The sequence below is a fragment of the Sminthopsis crassicaudata genome, chromosome 1 (assembly GCF_048593235.1).
Source record: "Sminthopsis crassicaudata isolate SCR6 chromosome 1, ASM4859323v1, whole genome shotgun sequence".
Taxonomy (NCBI): domain Eukaryota; kingdom Metazoa; phylum Chordata; class Mammalia; order Dasyuromorphia; family Dasyuridae; genus Sminthopsis; species Sminthopsis crassicaudata.
In genome coordinates, this window is record NC_133617.1 from 725,434,032 (window position 1) to 725,458,660 (window position 24,629).

Sequence of the window (24,629 nt, forward strand, 5' to 3'; positions counted from 1 at the left end):
ACTTCTGTCCATCTCTTGTTTCCTCAGCAGTAAAATGAAGATAATAATAGCACCTGTCTCCAAAAGTTGTTGTGAGAATCAAAGGAGAGAATATTTGTAAAGCATTTTGCAAATGTTAAAGCAATACCTAAGTTCTGGTCTGTAAGGGCACTGATTCTGGAGTCTTTAGGAGTTGGCTTCAAATCTCCTCTGTGACTTAACTGCTCAGGTGACCATGGACAAATTCTCTTTACCCCGTGAGTCTCGGTCGTGTCATCTTTTTAATGGAAGGTTGGACTTGATGTGATCTCTATTACAGTGAGAATATCATCGTCCCTATCTCATAAACCTTTATAAAGACTTTTATTGCTATGTACACAAGGTGTGAGCATGAATTCTAACTTGATCCATTTTTTGGAAATCTTTTTAGTTGGCAATAGCATTGGAAATGAGTATGACAGTTCAAAAGTATTGGCAAAAATAATTAGCAAAATCATTTTTTTTTTTCTGTAAAAAGAAAGCAATTGAACTAGATGACATCTAAAATCCTCTTAATGTCCAACTCTCATCTCCTTTCTCCCCTTACACTCCCTTTGACTAGACCAGTACCTGAAAAGATTTCTGAAGTTTTATTTTCCCAAGATTATCTAGCTAGAGCTAAAGGCCACAGAAGTCTTAGAAGTCTTCTAACCCAAGGTCTTTATTTTACAGATGAGGAAACTGAGGCCCTAGGAGGTGTTCACTTGTTTAAAGTAGTAGTAAGTGCTAAGTAGTAATTGGCCTAGCCAGGATTCCAGTCCAAGGCTTCTGACTATAATTCAAACATTCTTTCTCTTTAAATGACCCTTGAAAACAAAGAAATGCTATTATGTACACAAAACCTAAGTGATAACCTGCTGCCGTTCAATCTTTTCAATCATGTCTTGACTCTTTATGACTCTTAGGGGTTTTCTTGTCAAAGATACTGAAATGGTTTGCCGGGTCCTCCTTCAGTTTGTTTTACAAATGAACAACTACAGGGTTAAGTCAATTCTCCATTAAATTTTTCCTATGATGGAATTCATTTTCAACAGAGTAATTAGACATGAACTTGGAACCAGCAATTAATCAACAATCATTTATTAAGAGCTTATTATGTGCCAGCCATTAAGATGACAGAGACCAAATGAAACTGCCCTCAAAGAACTTATATTCTGTTCAAGAAGGCTCTAGATTCAGTTGTACTTCTCCCACTTGCTCGTTGTGTGACCAAGAATGAATTGAATCACTTCTCCATCCTTAGCCACCTTTTCTGCTATAGTGAGGCTCGGGATACCTGTCTTGAGGCCTCCATGAGATAACATCAGCAAATCTTCAAAGTGCTTTGTAAATATCAGTTGTCATCCTTACTTAATATTTTCCTTTCTTTTCAACATATGTAGAGTATTAGATTCATTCTGTGATTGCAATCTAGAAAATCTGTGTAAAATTTTTTGGCCTTCCTTTCATATTAATAGCAGTTGACCTAAAGTTTTTCTGGGTCATTTTTTGGTTTTTACATGTCATATGCAGCTTCTGCAAAATTTCCATTAAATTTCTTAAGCTGACCCACTATATAGTGAAACTAAAATGGGAAAAGCAACGGTGTGGAACAGTAACTATTACAAATCAGATGGACCATATTCTAGCTTAGCACTTTTTTTAGATGGGATGAAAAATAGAAATGAGAAATTAATGATAAATACATCGGACACTCCTATTTGGAGGAGCCAAGAGAATCAAATAGAGGCTGCTGTCTTTGGCTGGGTGCATAAATTTAGTATCTGTCTGTTTAGTGTTCCTATCAACAACTACTCAAAACCTTTTAAACATTGATTCCAATCCAAATTCCATGTAGAATAGTAGGGGTCTACAAGCGTAAGTTGAACATGAAAATAGGTGTAGATAAAAAATTATGTAGGAAGTTTAGAAACAAAATATAGGAAGGTTAGATGAAAATATTATAAATAGAAGAAATGACCACAGAAAACTAAAAACTGTGTGAGTGTGATGACTAATTGTAGCCCATAGAAGAAGTGAAGAAATGTTCCTCTCACCTTTGTTGAGAAGTGAAGGACTCTGGGTATAGACTGTTACTCATAGTTAACAAAATATCTATTGGCTAAAGTTAACAGTTATTCTTTGTTACAAGGAGAAGATAAGAGATCCTCACTGTATTTACTTGAGCATGGTAGATAGAAATAGTTTATGAGGGAAATACTGGTGTAAAAAACAAATAAAAGGTACCCATGAAACCTAAGGAAATGTAGGAGATTAGTAATAATTCTTTGTTTTCCTTGGACATTTTCAAACCAATCTAATTCATTTTTGAGTCTCAGAACTTGGAAAGAGACCTTCCAGATTCTTTTTCCACACTGTGACTGATTCAATCTTCCATTTAGAGGATTTCAGTCTCATCTGAAAGAAGTAGAAATAATAAGGCTTGGGAATGCTAAATAATGTAAAAATTATTATTATTATTATTTTTTTGAGGCTGGGATTAAGTGACTTGCCCAGGGTCACACAGCAGGGAAGTGTTAAGTGTCTGAGATCACATTTGAACTCTGGCCCTTCTGAATTCAAGGCTGGTGCTCTATCCACTGCGCCACCTAGCTGCCCCTAAAAATTATTTTTAAAAAACTGGAAAGAAACATGGAAAAAATGCTAGATTCAGAGTCAGGGTTTGGGTTCAAATCTTACCTCAATCAGTCAACAAATATTAAGCATCTTCTAAGTTCCAGATACTGTTCTGGGTTCTAAAGGTAAAAATACAGTTACTTCCTACCTCTATGAACTTGCATGATTTTTGGCTAATTCTGTCTCTTTCCCTGCATCTTAGTTTGCTTATAAGACTCATATAGATCTTAAATTGGGGACTGGGAGGGAAAGGATTGTATGTAGAAATAGTTAAACAGTGCCCTTAAATCCTATTTTCATGTCTCACTTTGACATGGGGTTCACTTTAGTTTCTTCAAAGTTAAGCTATTAGTACCCAAACTCAACTATAATCTTCCATACTCAAGTATGGAACCAGCATCTATTAAGCACTAACTGTAAGCCAGGCACTAAGTTACACACAGAGAATACAAATTCAAAAATGAAATAGTCTCAGTTCTCAGAGAATTGATTTTCTATATGTATGATAATTACATACAGAATATATACAAAATGGATGTATGGTACTTTGGGACAGGAGGGGACTTTAATAGTTGAGGCAATAAGGAAAAGTTTAAGTATGTCAGCTAACCTTTTTTATTTTCTGAAATATGACTATAATTAATAGGTATCAATTTACCCCATCTAATCTGTTATGAATGCTATTTCTTTCTTCTTTGTTTCTTCCTTCTTTGGTTCTTTTTCTATGTCCCTCTCCCTCTCTGTCCCTCTCCTCCTTTTTTCCCCTCTTTTCCCTTTTCTTCCCTTCTCCCTCCATTCTGTTTTTCCTTTCCCAATACTGGGACAATCTTAGGGTCAGCAAAAACCAGTATCAAGACCTACATTTGATGCAGCTTAACTGTGTGACCCTGAGTCAGTTACTTTTAATAGCCTAATAAGTAGCTTACAAGTGATCATGTCCTTGATGGACATCTATGGAAAGTACTGAAAGATGTTCCACAATGGGAGCTTCTTTATACCGTGAAGTCAGAAAGAGAGGGAGAGAGGGAGAAAGAGAAACTTTTCTTTTTAATTAAGAAATTTAAGCTGCTGTTGGCTGATATCAGCACCCAAGAATGATGACACTTGCTGTGAACTTCAAGAAAATAACCTTTCTGTCTTGCCATATGGAAGACATTAGATGGAGAGAGAAGGAGTGGATCCAACTGCCAGTCATATCTCCAAGGGTAGAAATGTGGATTGATTATGGAGACTTTAGTCCTTTATTTAATAGGAAGGCATTAGGAAAACATCTTACTATAATAGAAACCGAGCCAAATTCACCCTTCAGCAGTCATTGTAGACTGCTCTTTCTTGATTTCATTGAAAAAGTTCCACTTTCTCATTTCTGTTGAGGCTGTCAGTGGGGAATCTTGTGTTACAATGAAAGGTTTGCAGTGAGATGGGGATCAGGGTGATGGTATCAGTTATTATTGTTGTTTCAAGTAGCATCTTTATGTGTTTGTGGTAAGGAAATGATATTGTAGATCTTAGAGTTTGAGTAGGAGACCTTAAAAAGGTCATCTACAGCTAGTGTCATGATGATGGATTGAGCACTAGATGGGGGTCAGGTCAAATCTGGACTCAGACTCTTTCTGACTCTGAACAAATCACTTTTTTTTTTATGTTTGCCTCAGTTTCTTTAAGTGTAAAAGAGGAATCATGATAGAATCTTATCTCCCAGGGTTGTTATGAGCTAGACACATAGTAGCTACTATAAAAATGCATCTTGTGATGGTCATGGTTGTTATATCTAGTCTGGCCAGCCTCATTTTATTGATGAAGATAATGGGACCCCTGAGAGGTTGTGATTTGCCCAGGGTTACATGGCAGGTAATCCATGGCTGATTTGGGAGTTCCTGGATTGAAACATTGAGTGCTTCTTACTAATAGAAGGGTTCTGAGCTCTTGCAGCACCAAATCTAGTATTCTGTGATCCTTGGAGATGACTACTTTTATTTTTTTTTTATTTTTTTTTTTTTTTAAAGTTAACAGATTTATTTAATATATTTAAATTAAAAATTGTCAAGTACTTACTATGTACCAGGCATTGTGCTGAGTATTGGAAATACAAAAGAGTCAAAAGATGGTGTTAGAAGCAAGAACTTTCTAAAGTTTTTTTTTCTTTTTTTTTTTTTTTTTTTTTTTTTTTTCTTCTAGAGAGAGCTAGAAGAATCCCATATCAATGATCTTTCCAATGTAACACATTGGTTTAATCATCTGGTCAAATTCTGTTTATTTGGCTGAATCATCTGGTCAAAATTCTTTTGAAACATTCTTTTTTTTTTTTTTTTTTTTTTTAATTTTTTTTATTATATATATATATATTTTATAATATTATCCCTTGTATTCATTTTTCCAAATTACCCCCCCTCTCTTATTCCCTCCCCCCGACGACAGGCAATACCATACATTTTACATGTGTTACAATATAGTCTAAGTACAATACATGTGTGCGAATATCATTTTCTTGTTGCACAATAAACATTAGAATCCGAAGGTACATGCAACCTGGGCAGACAGATATTAGTGCTAACAATTTACATTCCCCTCCCAGTGTTTCTTCTCTGGGTGTATCTACCTCTGTCCATCATTGATCAACTGGAAGTGAGTTGGATCTTCTTTATGTTGAAGATTTCCACTTCCATCAGAATACATCCTCATACAGTATCGTTGTTGAAGTATACAGTGATCTTCTGGTTCTGCTCATTTCACTCAGCATCAGTTGATTTAAGTCTCTCCAACCCTCTCTGTATTCCTCCTGCTGGTCATTTCTTACCGAGCAATAATATTCCATAACCTTCATATACCACAATTTACCCAACCATTCTCCAACTGATGGACATCCATTCATCTTCCAGTTTCTAGCTACAACAAAAAGAGCTGCCACAAACATTTTGGCACATATATGTCTCTTTCCGCTCTTTAGTATTTCTTTGGGATATAATCCCAGTAGTAGCGCTGCTGGGTCAAAGGGTATGCACAGTTTGATAACTTTTTGGGCATAATTCCAGATTACTCTCCAGAATGGCGGAGATGACTACTTTTAAAAAACAAATTCTGATGAAAAGTTATGAAGGGCTAGAGGAACGTTGCCTGGGAAGTAAAGGAGACCTAAGAAATATTATTAGTTAACATCACTAATGAATAAATCCTCTAAAATTAAATTCTCGTTCCTAGTTGTCTTGTGATCTGAGCAATATTCTCTCTTATTGAAGTACCAAGAGCAGTCTTGGATACAAGTAGGGTACATATGGTACTTAGTTTCCTCCTAGTGTCACTACATTCTCTTTTCTACCCTTTGCCATGTATCCTTCACCCCTCTCCATTAATATTGAAAAGACTGCACAGTTGGGGACTTCCTAGTCATCAAATCCAGTGACTTCATCTCTGCCCTCGTCCTCCTTGACTCTGCAGCCATCGATCATTGATACTATCAAACTCCCTTTTCTAGACACCCTCTTTTGGCTTATGTGACACTGGCTTCATGCTTTTTTGCCCTGAATTATAGAGTCACAGATTTAGAACTGGAAATACCATGGAGAAATGATTTGAGTTCAAGTACCTCCTATTACAGCCCAACATCTGTACCGTCCCCCAGTGAGACATTAATCCAGGCATATGACATTGACAGTGAATCTAATCGCCATTAAAATCCCCCTCCTCCTGCAGACCTCTGCTCATATGTTATTGCCTAGTGCTGGGGTGTCGAAAGCTGTGCCCCTGACCAAAGTGTCTGCTTTTATCTGCTTTGGTTGAGTTTTTTAAATCTCCCCATTGGGAAGCAAGGTAGTAACTGGTTTATTTTTTGTCTAGGTTTTTTTCCTTGAAGGTAGGAATTGTGTTACTTTTGTCCTTGTATCCTAACTTAGCATCTGATATGCTGTGGTTAAATACGTTCATTTTAATGGGTAAAGCACAGGAGTGCTTAAGAAATGCTTGCTTACCTGATTTCTTTATTATCAGCCTCCTATTAGATTGAGTTGCCCTCTCTGCCACTGGCCAAGGCCTCCATTAAATGTGGTTAAAAGTTTAAAAGGCCAGCCGGGTAGGTGGCAAAGTCCTGAAGTCAGGAGGACCTGAGTTCAAATCTGGTCTCAGATACTTAACATTTCATAGCTGTGTGACCCTGGGCAAATCACTTAATCACAATTGCCTCAGCAAAAATAAATAAATAAAATAAAAATAAAAAGTCCGTGTATTAAGCTGAGCCTACTTAACATTTTTGGAAACTTTGGGAAGTAGGGAAGAGAGGAAGTCTTTTCAAAATATGAGAGGGAAGAGAAGGGGGAAGGGAGGAGAGGGGAAAGGAGAGGAGAAGAGGGGGGAAAGATTGAGATTCTGCTGCTAGTTGTGAGAAACTTGTCTTCTGTAGTGTCCCTGATGGATTGGTCAATCAATAACTTACTGTTAAGTAGGTTATCTAGGGAAATCAGTCCACATCCTGGTTTCCTAGGGTCTATAGCATAAACAGATTGTCATTCTTAATGGTGGATCAGATGCTTCCTCCTCCTCACCTCTTTGAAACTCCATCCTTCTTTCAGACTCAAATCGGAGGCCATATTCTAAGAGAAGCTTGCCTACTGCCCGCTTGCCTATCTTGTACTTATTATCTGGGACAATGACATATATTCTGTGTAGGAAAATATCAACTCCTCAAAGGCTGGGGTGTTTTATTTTCACACCAAGGCCCAGCAGAAGATGTTCGTGTGTTCTGAATGAATGGATTGGTTAATGTTACACCTATTGGCCTAGCTATTTTGCATTCTTCTGATTATTAATAATAGGGACCTTGACATTTTTTTAACAAGTTTTCCAGGAAAAGCAGATTAACAAGATGGGAGGAGAGAAATATGGCTAAAACTTGACAAAAATTTCTCTTTGGCAGATGAGTGTGGGGCAAGGGATCTTTAAATAATAATCAGTCAATCAGCAAAGCATTTTAAAAATGATATTTATGTGCCAGCTTTGCACCAGGCCTGGGGATATAAGGCTGAAAATCAAACAGCCCCTTCCCTGTGGGAGCTTATATTCCAAAGGGAGAGACAACACCTATATATATGCATAAACAAAATAAAGTTTTGGCAGAATAGGACTAGCAGATGAGTTGGGGCAAGGTCAAGAAAGGCTTCATGCAGAATTGGAGTTCTTAACCTGGAATCACCTGAACTTGGCTTGTTTTGTTTTTAATACTAAAGCTATACTGTGACATGGATGTTTTGCTCACTGTAATTCTGTAGAATTGATTTCCTTTGTACATTTAAACATTCTAAGGAAGGGCCATGCACTTCAGCAGGTAGCCAAAAGGGGCTTACAATAACAACAAAAAAGTGCAGAACCCTTGTGGAAGGTTACAAATACAGGAGACCAGACATGGAGAGCACTTTGCATAGGCAGCAGGTCACTGAGGAACCTTTTTCTCTTGGATTATGCTCCATGTTGTTCCTGGGCCTGTTAATGAAACCATAGAAGAGTTGGAGAGGAAGTTGTTGAAAGATGGTTAGTTCTTCTGCCTCATTTTGGCAAAGGAGGAAACTGAGGCTTGGAGAAAGAAATCAATTTTCCCAAGGCCATTCAACCAATAGGTTGGTTTTAGACTTTATTATAAGAGGCCCATTGGGTCCTTAGGTTGCATACACAATTTCAAAGCTACTAAGATTTATAGCATTGGTATTACAACGGCCGTGAAATGATCAAGTTTATTCCCGGGATACTTTTTAACTTGACTAGTGATACACTGTTTATTACTTCAGATGTTTATAAATGTGAAAAAGCATTACTCAGAAGGTGCAGATGTCCCTTTGTAGGCTCCCAGAAATAGGACTTTGAGATCCCCACAGTAATCGAGTTTTTGCTTTAGGAAGCATTTGTTTTTTAGCTATCCTATAGATTTTCCCACTCCATAACTGGATATGCAGCAAAAAGCTTGAAAGAGAGCCCTATTTAAATTACATTTTATATAGGAAATGTTAGGGCCCACAATTTGCTAATTGCATGCACCGTCATGCGCTGGAGTGTTCCTTCTCACATGGCAGGTGGCTAATTGTCCCTGGGACTGAATAAGGGAGCTTGCAATTAGGCAGGAGCAGGTGCACATATTTGCTGGGGTGGCTGTTTGCTCACAAGTGTTTGTAGGCCCCAAATTTTGCACACTTAAGGAGGAGGAGGCTGTTTAGTCAACCATGCATCTTTTTCTGTGTACTTTTTAAGACCAGTGTTAACAGATGTCACTCCATAGTGAGTGACAAAGAAATTACTTTTTTTTTTTTTTTTAAATGAGAGGGAGAACAGGCTACACAAGAAACAGAAAAGGAATCAAAGAAATATTTCCCTCTTACTTTTTACCTGAATGGTATAGGGTCTACCACTGGGTGGAAGAGACCCTGAAGTTGGGTGACAGAAGTAGATTCAGATATTTTTATCAGCTGTGTGACCCAACACCAATCAGTTTCCTCATCTGTAAAATGGGGGAGACAGCACCAAGCTCATAGATTTAGAATAAGAGACTTCAGAAAACACCGAAACTAGTCTACCTCCCAGTCCCCCATTTTACATATCGTGAAGTCTAGGATGCAGTAAGTCTCAAAGGTTGACTTTGAATGGCCTGTTCTACTCTCAAGTTCAATACTTTTTCCTCTGTACTAGTCTTCTTCTCCCAAAGGGTTGCTAACTTACTCAAATGAGATAATGCCCCAAATACTTTGCACGTCTTAAAACACTGTATAAATGCCAGTGATATATAAATACTTACTTATTCCACATTCCAGCTTATTTGATTCTAGACAGCTTCTGGATCTAAAAGAGATCTTTGGGGAAGATCAGATAACATGCCAAAGCCAAGCTTCTTCTCACTTTGGCACCCTTGTCATGATGGGGGAATGATTCTGATGTCGTCATTTGGCACAAGTGATCAACCTAGATTTATAGGAACAATATCCTGTCCGGACACAGATAAACCCAGGGCTCGTACCCTCATCCTTCAAATGCATGCTTAAAATAACATTTAGATTTCCCTCAGAGCTCAGGAATGTCCTGTTTGAGAGTAAATTAATTTCCTGGGTGTTGGTGGGAGTCAGGAGGGGCCTGCCAGCCTTCATGGGCTCTGTGTGCAGAGAACTCAGCTGCCAGGTTCTCTGCTAATACTTGTGACCCTGAGCAAGCCCCTGGCCCAGCTCACTTTCATCGGTGTGGCTCCCTGGTCTGCTGTTTCTGCTTAATATTGGAGCCTGGCAGGTAGCAAGAGTTTATCAAGTGATCTGCTGCTTGCTTGCCTAGCAGGGCGGTACAATGAAGAGAGCCTTACCATAGACTTTTAAAGACTTAACAGCTGCTTGCCCCTACCTGGGCAAGGGTAAGTTACCTAGGAAGGATGGCTCTGAGAATTAAGTGAGTTAATACATGTAAATGCTGGTTGATTTGACTCTTAAGGAGGAGGAAGAGGAGTTATGTTGTTGGTGATGGTGATAATTGTAATTGTAATAGTAGTAGTAGTAGTAGTAGTAGTAATTGTAGTAATGGTGGTAGTAGTGAAGTTAGTAGTTGTAATAATAGTTGCCCTCAAAAGAGTTTATGTTCTCTCACTCAATCTTAATTAGAATATCTTAGGAAGAGATAATGAAATTAAGTGTATAACCTTTGGCTCACTAAAATGACAATAAAACTTTTTTTCATACATAGTAACACAGAAGTTTGCAAGGGTGGGGAGAGTTTTGAAGAGAAAAATAGTGAGTTCTGGTTTGGAGTTTAAGATGTCCTGATGTCCAAAGGGCAGTTGGAGGTGTTAGTCTGGCAGTTAACAGAAGGGATAGAGCTGTACACAGGATTTGGAGCTCAGTAGCATAGAGATAAGGATTAAATGCATGGGAATCATACAAGTGAATGGAGTTGTATTGAAGGGGAAGTGGGGAGGGGAGTCAGGATAGAGTTCTAGGGGATACCCTTGGCTAATGATGTACACTGGATGGAGGTCCAGCACAGAAGACTGAGAAGCATTAGTTAGGAACCTCACTGAACCTCAGTGTACTCTGGGTAGTTCTTTAAGACTGTATTACTAAGAGTGCAGTAGAGGAAGTTTTATGCTGTAGGAGGCCTTGTTCTCTATATACCCTTGAAATCACGGGTCCCATCCCTGTCCCCTGTAGTTACTCTTATACAGGGTTCTGGGAGCATAGGAGATATTTTGTTCATGTCTTTTTGTAAGATTGACTCATTTTTCAACCCAAGAACACAGATTTTTGCATTAATAGACTTCTGACAGACGTGCTTTCTGCATTTTTAGTTTAAAGAAATGTGAAAGTACATAAAATAAGTTAGGAAGGGAAAGAAATAACTATTGTGGGCTGGCAGGTGACCTTTAAAATGAACAAACTGAATTATTGTATATTTTAAAGTTTAGACAGCAGAAAACCAGTTTTCCAAGATTGTCAAACCATCCCACTAAGATTTGTAATGAATAGAGAGGCTTGTCCTAATGAAGTCATGAGTTGCAAGCAACTTGATTTTGTTCAAGGATTTAGAAATCCAGATCCTTCACATTGTGAGGAGAAAGAATGATGAATTTAGAGTCGGGAACCTCCTGAATGGACATTTCACTTGTCTCGGGGTTCAAGAAGGGGGCAGTTCAGTGGCCTGGAATCAGCAAGACCTACCTGAGTTCCGGTTTGGCTTCAGACACTTACTAGCTGTGTGACCCTGAGCAAATCAGTTAACTCTATTTACCTCATTTTCCTCATCTGTAAAATGAGCTGGAGAAGGAAATGATAAATCACTTTAGTATCTCTGAGGTGATCGAGTAACTGAAATAACAAAAAGATTTTCCATATTTTTGCCTATAAAAATAGAAAAGGTTGGATTGGAACAGTGGTGTTAAACTGAAACAGAAACAGGCTCCTTTCAGCTGCAGATTGACTTAGAAAACCACATATTAAGGATATGCATGTTTTATTATACTTTTATTTATTGTGCTATTTCCCAAACCTAGTATGGATAGTCCTTTGAAAGAGTTTGACCCCTCCAGCCTTGATGACCTTCCAGTTCATAATCTGATTCTAGGACTTCAAGAAAAAGCAACAACTCAGATTTGGAGGGAATAGGAGTAAATAAGCATTTTTAGGGCACCTACTGTGTGCATTTGATATGCTAAGCACTTTACAAGTATCTCATTTGATCCTCACAACAATCTTGAGATTTTTGACATGATGCTTTGAGAAAAGAAAAAAAAAAAAAGGAAGTGGTGATTTTTATATGACAGAGTGAAGCAAAATCCCCCCATTCTCTGTATTATTCATCCATCTAGTCTCATGCTCAGTGACCCAGTTGTCTGTCAATGCCGGTGTTGACATTGATGACATTTTGTGTTCCTCCCTCTTTCTCTCTGACTCTTATCTGCTTGTGGCTCACCTCCTCCATGAAGCTTTTTTAGAAAATAATTTATTGTTACTTTTGAGTTTCTGTTTGCTTTGCTGTCATTTTCCCATTACCCAAACCATCCATTGTGGCAAAGCACTTTGAAAACACTACAAACTTAACACCATGACCCTGTCTGATGTTTGCCCCTTTTGGCACCTGTAGTATGCCACCTTATACTGAAAGGAAGGTTAATTTACATCATCAGACCTATGGAGTCACAATTGCTTATCATCTCTTTGATCTGAATTCTCGTGTCTTAGTGTTGCTCTTTTTACATCATTGTGGTCAAGTCACATATTGGCCTTTTGTGTGCTTCTCTCTATCAGTTCAAACAAGCCCAAGTTCCTCATAATTGTGGTTTCTTACAGTGCAATCATTTTCCATCAGAGTCATACACCCCATGTTGTTTAGCCATTCTTCAATCTGTGGGCAACTACTTTGCTTCTGATATTTTGCTACCACAGAAAATATTTTTTTGTATTTTTGCCCTTTCTCACTAATAATAATAGTGATGATGATAATAACTAACATTTATACCATATCTGTAGTATATCAGACACTGTGCTAAGTTCTTTCCAAATACCTTCCCATTTGATCTCTCAAACCTCTTGGATCCGTATCTCTAGGATTGGAGTCAACAGCTATGAACAATTTCTTCACTTTCCTAGCAAGGTTGTAATATAATTTTACCAGTTTTTTTGTTTGTTTGTTATTTTGCCATTACACCAACAGCGTATGAGTGTTTTAATCTTTTATCATCTTTGTCAGTTTGCTGGAGAGGGGATGAATCTTCAGAGTAGTAGAAAGCTTTCTCACCTTGGTTAGTCTCTTGCAGCTCAGTGCTCCTGAAGTACTTGTAATGTTCTCTCTAAAATGTAATGTTCTCGTTGAGATTTTCTTGGGGTCTCTGGAGGCAGCCTTCGTTTCAGTTCAGTAATCTCCACAAGGGCAGCCAGGTGTTAAAGTCCAAATCCTTTATTGTTTCTTTCAAAGTCCTATGTCCTTCACTTGGGGCTCAGCTAATTTTCTGGAGGCCTGTCTCTCTCCTTGGTTCTCAGAGCTTGAGCTGGGAAGGCCTGCTTGCCTTCTCTGGTTTCTGAATCTCCCTGATTAAATCCTGGCTGAGGCTCCTAGCTTAAATGCCCCACACTGAGTATATCACTAGGAAACCATTATTTGTTGTAGGATTAAATCAATGCTAAACTAGATTTAACCATTGTCTCCTCAATTCCACTCAATACCTTGTTTCAAGTTCTGGCCCATAACATCTCTTGTAGGATTAAATCAATCATACTGAACTATGCTAAATTAAATTAACTATTGTCTCTATTAATTCCACTGACTTAGTACCTTGTAAGAATCCTTTGTTTCAAGTTCAGAGTTCTGGCCCATAACAAGCACTTATTGTCAATACCTTTCATTTGGATCCTTAGCACACAGAATAGTGCTGGGCACATGGTGGGTGCTTTACAAAGTCTTATTGTATTGAACTGAGTTGACTGACTTTTGTTTCATGTGTCTTATTAAGAGAAGGCTGAACTCTTTCTACTGTATGGTCCTTAACAATAATAACTAACAGTGATACCATGTTTTTAGGATTTACAAGGCATTTCACACGCATCTTCTATATCCTGCTCTCTTCTCCTATTATGCAAATAATTATAGATACCCAACAAATTCTTCTTGGGTGACTGAACTATTAATAATAATAATAGCTAGCATGTATATATATTTTAAGGTTTGCAAAGCACTTTACATGCATTATATTGGTATCCTTACAGCCACCCTGCAGGGTTGATGGGACAATTATTATTACAGATGAAGAGAAAACCAAGGCTGAGAGAAATAAAGTCATTCAGCCAAGGCTCCACAGCTAGTAAATGTCAGAAATAAGTGTTGACCATGTGGTTTTCCTAGTTCAGGTTCTTTTTGACTTCATCGTGTTCTGTGTTTACTAGTAGCTTTGCCCATGTGACAGCCCAAAGAATCCTGGTTTTATGACACGATGTTGTGTAAAAGAATCATTTCCCAGAGGCTGTTTCTTTCATGACTACAAACATCAAAAACATTTTATTTCTGACCATGAGGCTGATCATTGTGTCTTGCTTTTATTTTTAGTGATGACAATGCCAGGAAAGACTTAAAAACCCTGCCCGCGTTTCCTACCCAGACGCTTCAAGAGCATCCATCCCTTGCTTATTGGTAAGTCACACTGAGGTGCAAACACAGTCAATAAACATTTAGTAAACAATTCTCGTGTGCCAAGCACTGTGGGGATACAAAACTGAAAAGAAAGAGTCCTTGCTTTCAAAGATCTTACAGTCTAATGAGGGAAGAAAATTCACAAGACCATCTCTTTTGAGAGCTGAATATTTGTCATGGAATTGAAAATAGAGAAAAAAAAAAAAAAAAGGGAAAACATCAAGATTCTGACCACAGAAGAGAAAATGAGCCAACAAGGGAAGCTGCTAAACATTAGGATCTCCATAGAAATTGCTCTTCCTGTCTCACCCTTTTCTAGGTCTATAACTTTGATCTAGATTTTCTGGGGCTTTCTATGTAGTAGTTCTTGGCATAAAGATCTGAGTGTATTTCATGGGTTGTATTTCATGAGTTGGAAAGGGAGAGATCTTAGCCATTGCCTATTGCAAAATCCTTTTTTACTGATGAGGAAACTGAGACCCAGAAAGCTGGGAGGTAGTTCTTTATAAAGTTCTGAAAAGAATCTTGGGATATGATATTAAATGACTAGGATGCTTAGTAGCTAGCAAACACTATATAAGAAGACCTGATTTTGTTTAACAAATAATTAATCAATTAATATTTATTAAAAAAAATATTAATATAAAACATAGTAAAGTGTCCCTTCATTTGATGAACTGTTTCTTCAGCCTAAGAAAGAACAACAGGCTATGTATTGCCAGGTAGAAGGAAGAGTTGCTCCACTGGCCAGTTGCAGATGAATCCCTGTGGGGCAGCTCCTACTCCTATTCATCAAGGCTGTTCCATGACATCAGGGAGCTGATGTTGTGACATGCAAATCAACCGGATTTAAGTGTCAAGTCACCAATCTCACTTTTTCCTCCTTAGCACTGTCTGACTTCAGTGGTCAGACAGATAGATCGGGATGACTAGAGATGGCCCTGGATGCAGTGGGAGACCTTAGCTTTTTTAAGTTAACTTGAATAAGTCTCATTTTGACTAAGAGAAGCAACGCCCCATCAGTGATTAAGGTTAAGTAAACTCCATGCTCCTAGTTCTACCCCGTATAGCCAATTAGAACAAAATCTAATCTTCCTCAAACATCAGAGCTTTTTAAATATTTCAAGGTAGCAATAGTCTTTTCTCCTCTTAAAAAAAAACTCCCCAGTTCTTAACCGAGGTCCATGAATAGACTTCAGGGGATCCATGAGCTTGAGTAGGAAAAAAATTGCATCTTTATCTTTCACTGACTTTTGGTTTCCTTTGTAATATTATATATTTAATTTTATGCATTTAAAAAAAACATTCTTAGAATGGGATCCTAGACCTGATCAAATACCTTAAAGGAATCAATGACTCTGCTTTTTAAAAGATTCTACATGTCCTGAGCCTGAGATACTTTGAATAACTGAATTACCATCTTCTAAATACTCTCTATTGTCTCTCCTAAAATATGGCTTCTAGAAGCAAACACCTTATTTCAGATGGAGTCCCACCATGCAGAGAGCAATGGGAATGTCTATCTTTTAAGTAATATCAGAAGCCTTAGTCATTTCCTAGATGTCACTTCACATACTTGCCTCAAAATGAACTTGAAATCTAGTCAAATTCCCAATTCTCCATTAATCAGCAAATATTAAGTACCCACTGTGTACCCGGAACTATGCTTTGTTTAATGGATATAAATAACAAGATAGAAGCAAACTAATATTTTATGTCAGGACAACAGGAAGTCACTAGAATTCACTGTGGAGGGGAATGACATAGTCAGAATTCACTTGAGGAAAGTCATTTGCCAGCCCTGTGTAGGATGGACTAGAGTAGGGAGACACTTGAGGCAGGGAACCCCGTTAGGAGGCAGTTATGTAATGATGAAGGCAAAAGGTGTTTATCGCTGTGACTAGAGAAAAGAGATCTGATGAGAAAGTATTGTGGAAGTAGAAATAACATAACTTGGCCACTGAATGGCTACATGGAGTGAGGCAAAGTTTGATCCTAAGCCCACCAAGTTGTTTTCTCTTTGGACCGGTTTACTTATTTGTATTTTCATCGTATCCATAAAATCATCTTCTAGACAATAAGCAATCTCATTCATGACATGATTGGATTTTGCTTTCTTCCAAACTTTAAAATATGAAAGTGGAAATAAAAATGACATGTTAGGAAGATCCAAATTAATTACCTTTCAGTGGAATGGGATAATTGCTCTATGTTAAGTAATGAGGTTGAATACCCTATAAACTCTTGGGCCACTAACTTAAAAATCAACTGGATTAGTCTAAGCTGTTCTCCACCTAAGATCTTATCTCCCTTCTGAATTTGAGTTGGAGGGTGGGATTGGGGAAGGGACTTCCTGTTAAAAGGTTGGAATGTGAGGAATACTCCCAATACCGAGAAGAATGGTGTTTGCTGGCCTAAGAGAGAGAATTGGGGCTACTCTTTGACAATCAGGTTTTTATCAGAAGATCTATAAGAGAAATAAAAGGGGGCAGAGGAGAAATGCTAATATACCTAAATATTTCTAGAGCTGTATTGGACCTATCTTTGGGTAGAATATTCAGGTTACTGTTTTTAGTGAATCTTTTCTGCCCCTCGCCTCAACCAGGAAACAGCATTATAATGGGATTTCCCCCGTTAGAAAAGAAAAACTTCTCTGGTCTGAGCCACACTGACAAATCTGCAAAGGGCTTTCCTTTAAGGAGTTGTTTGTGTGTTTAACAAAATAAATGTTTTCTGTTCCCTGATCTGGGGCTCAGGAAATTGAGACATCATCTTATGTAAAAAGCATAAGCTTAATGTGTTTTTAATTGATTTTTTTTTTTATAGTGAGGACAAAGTAATTGAACATTATCAAAAAATCAAAGGTTTGACTCGAGGGCAAGCGATTGTTAGGTGAGTATTTTTCTTTTTTCTTTCTTTAAATCTTTTACCATTTCCTTGTTTCACATGTTCACTTGCATAATTAGAAATAATTTATCACTAAATTTTCTAATCAGCCATGTACCAACTATTCATGGCAAGAAAGTACAAATTGGGAAATAATTCTTTCATTTTTTTCTTTTCCTCTGTGTTTTCTTCCTCTTCTTTCCCTTCCTCTTTCCTTTTCTTATTTCCTTTCCTCTTTCCTTCCTTCTTAAATTAATAATCCATACTCCCATAGAGAGGAGAGATAAGGTTCATTTCTTTTTCTCTATGTGTAGATATGTTTTGTCGTCTGTTTTCAGAGCCCAAGATTGGCTGCCTTGCAGTTCATCTCAGTTTAGCTACTTTTACATGGTGTTCTCATTTCTCTTGCTGTAGTCATTATCAATATGTGATCATTTCATACAAGTCTTCCCACTTTCTCTGATTTCCTAATATTGTTTCTTCTGCACAAGGTGTTTGAACGTTTTTAGAGACTTTTTTAAAAATAAAAGGTACACTGGGTATTTTTGGTTTATAGTACACATTTTCAAATCAGTTTTTAATTACTCAGGATGTTGTTTTTTTGTTTTGTTTTTTTTTTTTTCCATTATTAGAGTTGCTATCCATTTGTTGGAAGTTAATTTTGTGCCCTGAATTTGACATTAATTTATAATTATTTCTTAAAATTTGAAAAAAATTCTTTTATACCTATAATCTATCCCTCTCTGTTGTCTCTTCTTGAGAATCATTTCTTATTGGTATGGAGAGGAAGGGAAGGGGAGAAGACTTGAGGGAGAGAGAAGAAGCAATTTACCAAATTTTAGCAAAAATGATGATCAACACTAATCATCCAATTATATGTGATGTTCCATGCACATTATCCCTTACCCTTGGGAAGCTAGAAGAGAAAGTGCATCTTCTATTGTTTTGATCTTTTTTTTTTTTTTTTTTTTTTTTTTTAGGTTAGAGCATTCAATTCAATTATTTTATAGCAGTTCTTTCCATCTGTATTGCTAGAGTCATTGTAGATAAGATGTTTTCAGTTTACTTCACCTTATGTGCCTTATATTTCTCTACATCATTTACAATGCAACAATATTCAATTATATTCACATACTGGCTTTACTAGCAATAGACATCTAATTTGTTTCCAGTTTTATGCTACCACACAAAAAGAATTGCTGCTCTGGATATTTTTGATATCTGAGACCTTTTTAATCATTGATACCTTCTTGGAATGTCTAGCAGTCCATCCAAAGAGAATGAATGTTTTAGTCCTTTTCTTAGCATAATTAGAAATTGCTTTATAGAATAGTTGTACAAATTCATAGCTCTACCAATAATGCATTCTTATACTTGTCTTTGTCCAACCCCTTCAACAATGAAGATTTCTATCTTTTGTCATGTGGTAGTTTGCAAGGTGTAAGGTGAAACCTATCAGTTGTTTTAATTTATATTTATCTTGTATTGCCCCACTGCCACCCCTCATCAAATAAACATAGGACAAATTGTGAGAAAACCAAAACACTGTTTTATAGTATCTAAAATTATAGATAATATCTTTATACTCTTCTCCTCAGTTTAATCTTATATTTTATCAGAATATATCTACTACAGTATACTTGGATCATGACCCTCTTATACAGGAAACAAATAAAATTAACTGTCCTGTTTCTACAGTAAACTTGTTAACATATTATCTATCGTTTTATAAAATACGACTATATTTTTGCTAAGAACATCATTTTAAAAGAACATTTGGTTATATTGAAAAATCTTTCCTAGGATTTTGAGCTAGAAGGAACCTGAGAGATCTTGTCCAATTTCTTCATTTTATAAATAAGAAAGCAGGTCCAGAGAGTTTAAATAATTTGCTCAAGGTCACACAGCTGACCTGTGTGCCTCATGTCTAGAATTCTTTTGCTCTTTGGTTCTGCCTCTGGGTTTACCTACCTTCCTTCAAATCTCAAAAAAAAAAAACAAAAAAAAAAAAAAAACAAACAAACCTAAACTAAAAACAATTCCTTCTATTGGAAACTTGTTTCAGTCCTCCTTAGACTTAGTACCTTTCCTCCTATATTCCTTGTTTGCATATTGTCACCTCCCATTAAACTGTGAGCTTCTTGAGAACAGGAACTGTTTTCTACTTCTAACCCTAACCTAGTGGTTTAGCAAAATATCTATTAAATTCTATATAGTAGGCTGATTTGACCCAACTAAATCACTTGCAGCTACAGATACAAATCTGTGTTCCCAGATTCCAATGTTTTTTATTATTGTTCTTTTAAAAAAAATTCTTAATGTTATAAACTTGACAAACATCAGTGATTTACAATATACAGAAGAACAAGGGGAAAATGTATATAAAATTGAATCTCTGCTATGCATATTTTAGGTTTTTTTATAAACTTCAAACTTAAAATCACAATTTCAACAGTTCTCAGATCATATTAATCTTCTTCTGAACCTCATTTTGCTCTTTTGGTTTTTCTAATGATCCATTGGTGCTCTTTTTCCTTTTTTGGTATCATTGTTAGAACCTCTCTGATCTTCCCTCTCTTTCTCCTCCTCAAAAAAGCAAAAACAAAAAACTTAACAGCCCTCTTTGGCAATAAATACATAGTTATTTAAAACAAATTTACAAATTGGCCATTTCTGGAAATGTGTATCTCATCCTTCACCTGGTCCACTCATCTCTGCAAGAGACAGGAAGCACAAATCTTTTATGTTGTTCTGAAATCAGCCTTGGTCATTTTGGTGTTAACAATTGTTTTACTTCATAGTAACAATGTTGCGGTCATTGTATATGTTGTTTTTCTAGTTCCCATTCACTGTGTCAGTTCACATAAACCCTGTCAAACTTCTCTTAATGTGATCTCTTTCCTCATTTCTTTTTCTTTCTATCTTCTTTTCTTTCTGTCTGAATCCCTCCCTTCTTTTTGTTACTTTCTTAAGAAGAGAATCTCCCTATCCCAGGTGGGATATTAGCAGCCCCTAACCTTCCTGATCCTGCTGCTGATCAGCATGAAAACTATTTTGAACTAATTTACTTCTCCAAAGGAGCCTAATATTTCCCCCTTCTTTCCCTTCACATTATTCCTGGTGATAGACCATATTCCTCCCAGACTTTGTATAGACAGCACCAGCTTTGGCCCTATTGCTCCTCAGAACTCCTAAGCCCTAGAGATCCACCTTCTTCAATGTCCTTCATAGCAGGAATTACAGGAATGTCCCACCATATCCAGCCCTTTCATAGTTTCTTAAATAATATCCCATTACATTCATATGCTTAGCCATTTGCCAATTAACAAGCATTTCTTTATCTCCACTTCTTTGCTATGACAAAAAAAAAAAATGCTGCTATAAATATTTTGTACATATAAATCCTTCACAGATGTACCAGCAGTATCCCTCTTAACAGTTGTTATTTTTCTTAGTTGCCAACTTTGCCAATGACTTCTGAGTTATTTTATTTTGCATTCATCGTATTGTTAGTTATTTGGAACATTTAAAGAAAAACAATAACAAGAATACTAGTAATTCATTTATAGTGCTTGGTTTTAGGGGGTATTTTTCTTATTTGCTTCTTACAACAACCCTTTGAGGCTTTTGTTATGGTTTAGTCATTTTAATCTGTGTGAAGTTTATGACTCTGTCCATATGGCCAAAGATACTAGAACATTTTGCCATTTCCTTCTCAGCTCATTTTTTTTTTTTAACATGAGAAAACTGAGTTAAATGACTTGCCCAGGGCCACACAATTTCCTTGGCAAAGATACCAGAGTGGTTTGCCATTTCGTTCTACAACTCATTTTACAGATGAGGAAATGGAAACAAACAGAATAAGTGACTTGCCCAGGGTCACCTAACTAGTCAGTGTCTGAAGGCCAGATTTGAACTCATCAACTGTACCACCTAGCTGCCCAATTCCTTTTGAAGTAGATACTCTAGACTGAATTTGAACTCAGATGAGTTCTTGACTACCAAGTTTCTCTGTCCCATGTACTACTCAGTTGTCTAGACTTATATAATTGGAATTTATTGTGGATGTGACTTGTTGATCTAGACTGTTTCCTTGGCAATATTTCCCTTACCCTAGTAATTGTTGTCCTGATATTTGAAACATTATACTACCATATTGATTGCTTCTGTATCTTTGTGTATCCAATTAGTTTCACTGATCAACTTTTCCACTTGATACCAGTACTAAATAATTTTTATAAATACTGTTTTGTTGTATAATTTGACATGTATTATTGCTAACTCTCCCTCCTTCCCCCCCTTCATTTTGTTATTATTCCCTGTGAGGTTCCTGACTTTCTGTTCCTTTAGTCAGAAAATATACTAATCTTTGGATTGTAAATGAATTTTTGATTGACATCCATGAAGGAATTTTCCCCTTGGGAGTTCCCCATACCATTGAACTCAGAGATTATCTCTCTTGCCCCCAAATAGAGATAGCTGTTAGATGTCTTTTTAGAAAGAATCAAAAAGTGGTTTAGAATAATTTCTTGGTATCAGCTAATTCGCTTTTCCTTGTAATAATTTCAGAATTGTTTTCATCTTTTCAGTATCATTTCTTCAGTGTGTCTCCTACTCAGGCGAGATAAACTTAGTTCAAACCTGTGGTTTCTTTTGGTTGAGAGACCGCATAATATAGTCAGGGTATCTGAGAATAATTCATTTTTCTCTGCCAATAGAATGGGCTTTTCCTCTAATTCTGAGTTTCATTATGTTGGGGATTATAGGGTTTCAAAGAGAAAATAGAATGTTGAAGGCAGGCATTCTTAAGTGTGTTGTATCAAAAAGCAAAACATACCATCAAGTTTGGACCAAGCTTGGGTCCAAAGAAGAGATGAAAGAACATAGCCTCCCTTCCTGCTGGGCAGAAGTTAGGAGGTTGGGGCAATGGGTGGAGAATATTTTATATACTATCAAAAATGGTCAGTTTATTGATTAATTTCCTGAACTCTTTTTTTTCCCCCCCCCCAAATCTTTGTCACAAGGGATGACTTGTTGGAAAGAGGAGAAAAAAACACATATTTACAAATAATTGTGAAGATAATTTTAAGGAACCATTTATATGCCTGGAAATGGTTACTTAGCCCGGACTTTAGGAACTAAAAGGATATTTTATTTGGAAGAATACCATTTCTTGAATTACGTTCTTTTGCTGTTCTTATAAAACCCACAATGATACACCAAGAAATACATTTTTATAAAAACAGGCACTCCACCCTGGTAGTCTTTGTGAATTCTGAACTTGGATTTGAATAAAATGCTTAAAATGAACTTTGCAAGTCTCTCAGTTGAAAATAAGGTTATGGCCATTACCATTTCTCAATTATTGGAAACTAGTATCATAACAACAGCAACAATAATAAAAAACTCCTTGGTGGTGTACAAAATGCTTTACAAATACTGCCTCATTTCATCTTCACAAGCCTGGGAAATATTTTTACTGTTACTGTTATTATTATTATTCTCATTTTACAGATGAGGAAATGGAGACCTAGTACTAATACTTTTTCTATTGTATATATACATATATTCAATAAATGTTTCTGGAAGAAAGGAACAAATAATTCAAAACCTAAAATTATATGAGAATTTTTAAATCTAATTTTATTTTCATTGTGGAGAAGAAAAAGTCTATAGGGAACCTTGTCTAAGGTCACATTAATATCAGATAGATAGTGGACTCTGATTGGAACTTGGATCCTTTGCTTCCAAATATAGTGCCTTTTGCAAAAGCTTCTTAATAGTGATAGAATAATCCCTTGAGGATTTATTCTAGGTGATGTTCACTTGTATCCATGATCACTTCCTGCTTTGAGTCCAAATCCTTGCTTTTTAGTTCCCTCCACCTGGAAGACAACTACTTCATCTCTGTCAGTAACAGTCCTTCTCATCCTTCAGAGCCTGCCACAAATTCTGCCTCTATCACTAGCCAGATGTGCTCGCTCCCTAGTGTAATCCCCAAAGCACATTATTTATACCTCTCATTGCATTTATCATTTTTAAAATGTGTATTACAGTTATTTATGTGCTGGTCTTATCCTCCCTCACTGTTATAAAGCCTCCAGAGCAGGGATTGCATAATCAGAGATTCCCTGAGTTATAAGATACCTCACAGCCTGTCTGATACAACACTGCCTGAATAAAAACTTCCCTGCACTAACATGGTTCCTTTATTCATTTCTGTATTGTTTTAGTTTTTAGCACTGTGCCTTGGATTGGGCACAATATAAATACTGGATGGATGAATTTGCAAAATGCTTTTGGCTTTGAGCAGGATCAGACATGGTAGCTTTTGGTCACTGGGAACATGGTGCTACAAGTTGAAACCTGTTAACAGCATAAACACTGCGTTGATGCTTTTATTAATAGTGCTTTTCTTTGTTCAGTCATAGTCACACCATCACCAAGAAGTGGTTACTTCTGGGTTTATAATAGAAAAATTTTCCATACCAGAGATATCTCCTATTTTTAATAAAGTAGCCCTTTTCCTTGATACGTCAAAAAGAACAGTTCTAAAGGTCTTTTTGAAAGTGAAGTTTTGTTCTCAACTTCCTGAAATTTTGATAAGCAAAAATATATTACTAACAGGAAAGTTTTATTTTATTACAACTTGGGTAAGAGACGTTAGTCATGGCAGCTGGCACATCTGTGGGGGCCGATAAAGTGTGCACAGGAAAGCTGGCAGTGGCATATCATACCCCAATGTCACTTGCACTTTTCAGTGGTCACTTAACATAATTTTACTTTTATTACTGTTAATAGAATAATTTCTACAAAAATCATGAAATACTGATTTTCTGCAGGTATATGAAAATAGTAGAAGCTCTGCCTACTTATGGAGTCCATTATTATGGAGTGAAGGTAAATATATTTTGACAAATTTTTATATATAATTTTTCTAAATTGTTAAACTGTACTACAGTTTTACAAATGTCAGAGTCCCAAGTGCTGAGGGTTTTTTCAACTCACTAAGAACTATTAAAAGAAATAACTCAACTATCAGGAAATGTGTTCAAACAATATTTTCAGAGTGTTTCTAAGGGTAAAAATAATTTTCAGTTTAATGTAAATGGATTATCATTGTCTAATGCCTCTCCTGTCACATTCCTAGTAGCTGTTCTTGGACCACATCTAATTTGTTAAGATTTATAGACCTAAAGTAGAAGAAAAAATGGCCATTTAAGGGGCTTAATCAAAGAATAATCCTTTCCGGTAAATAAAAGTAACTGTTTTTTTGTTTTGTTTTGTTTTTTGTGGTAAGGCTTGTCTACTATATTGTAATCCCTCTAAATGTTATGACACTTGACATATTTAACTTGTCAGAGATGTGCTGGGAAATGTTTAACAACTGACCCCATCCCACCCCCATCACCCAAAAAACATATGAATGACATATTTTAAAGTTTAATTAGCTTTAATACATTAACTGCATTATTAACATT

General features: G+C 36.6%; 1 protein-coding gene across 8 annotated transcripts in view; it reads left to right on the top strand.

Moving 5' to 3' along the window:
* Positions 1 to 24,629, top strand: part of FRMD4B (FERM domain containing 4B) — a 337,387-nt gene that overhangs the window by 265,318 nt on the left and 47,440 nt on the right. For all 8 annotated transcript variants that reach the window (XM_074284129.1, XM_074284131.1, XM_074284127.1 and 5 more), the window contains 3 exons: positions 14,179 to 14,262; positions 17,089 to 17,154; positions 23,991 to 24,048. In XM_074284129.1, coding sequence (XP_074140230.1) covers positions 14,179 to 14,262; positions 17,089 to 17,154; positions 23,991 to 24,048 — 208 coding nt within the window. The remainder of the gene's footprint in view (positions 1 to 14,178; positions 14,263 to 17,088; positions 17,155 to 23,990; positions 24,049 to 24,629) is intronic.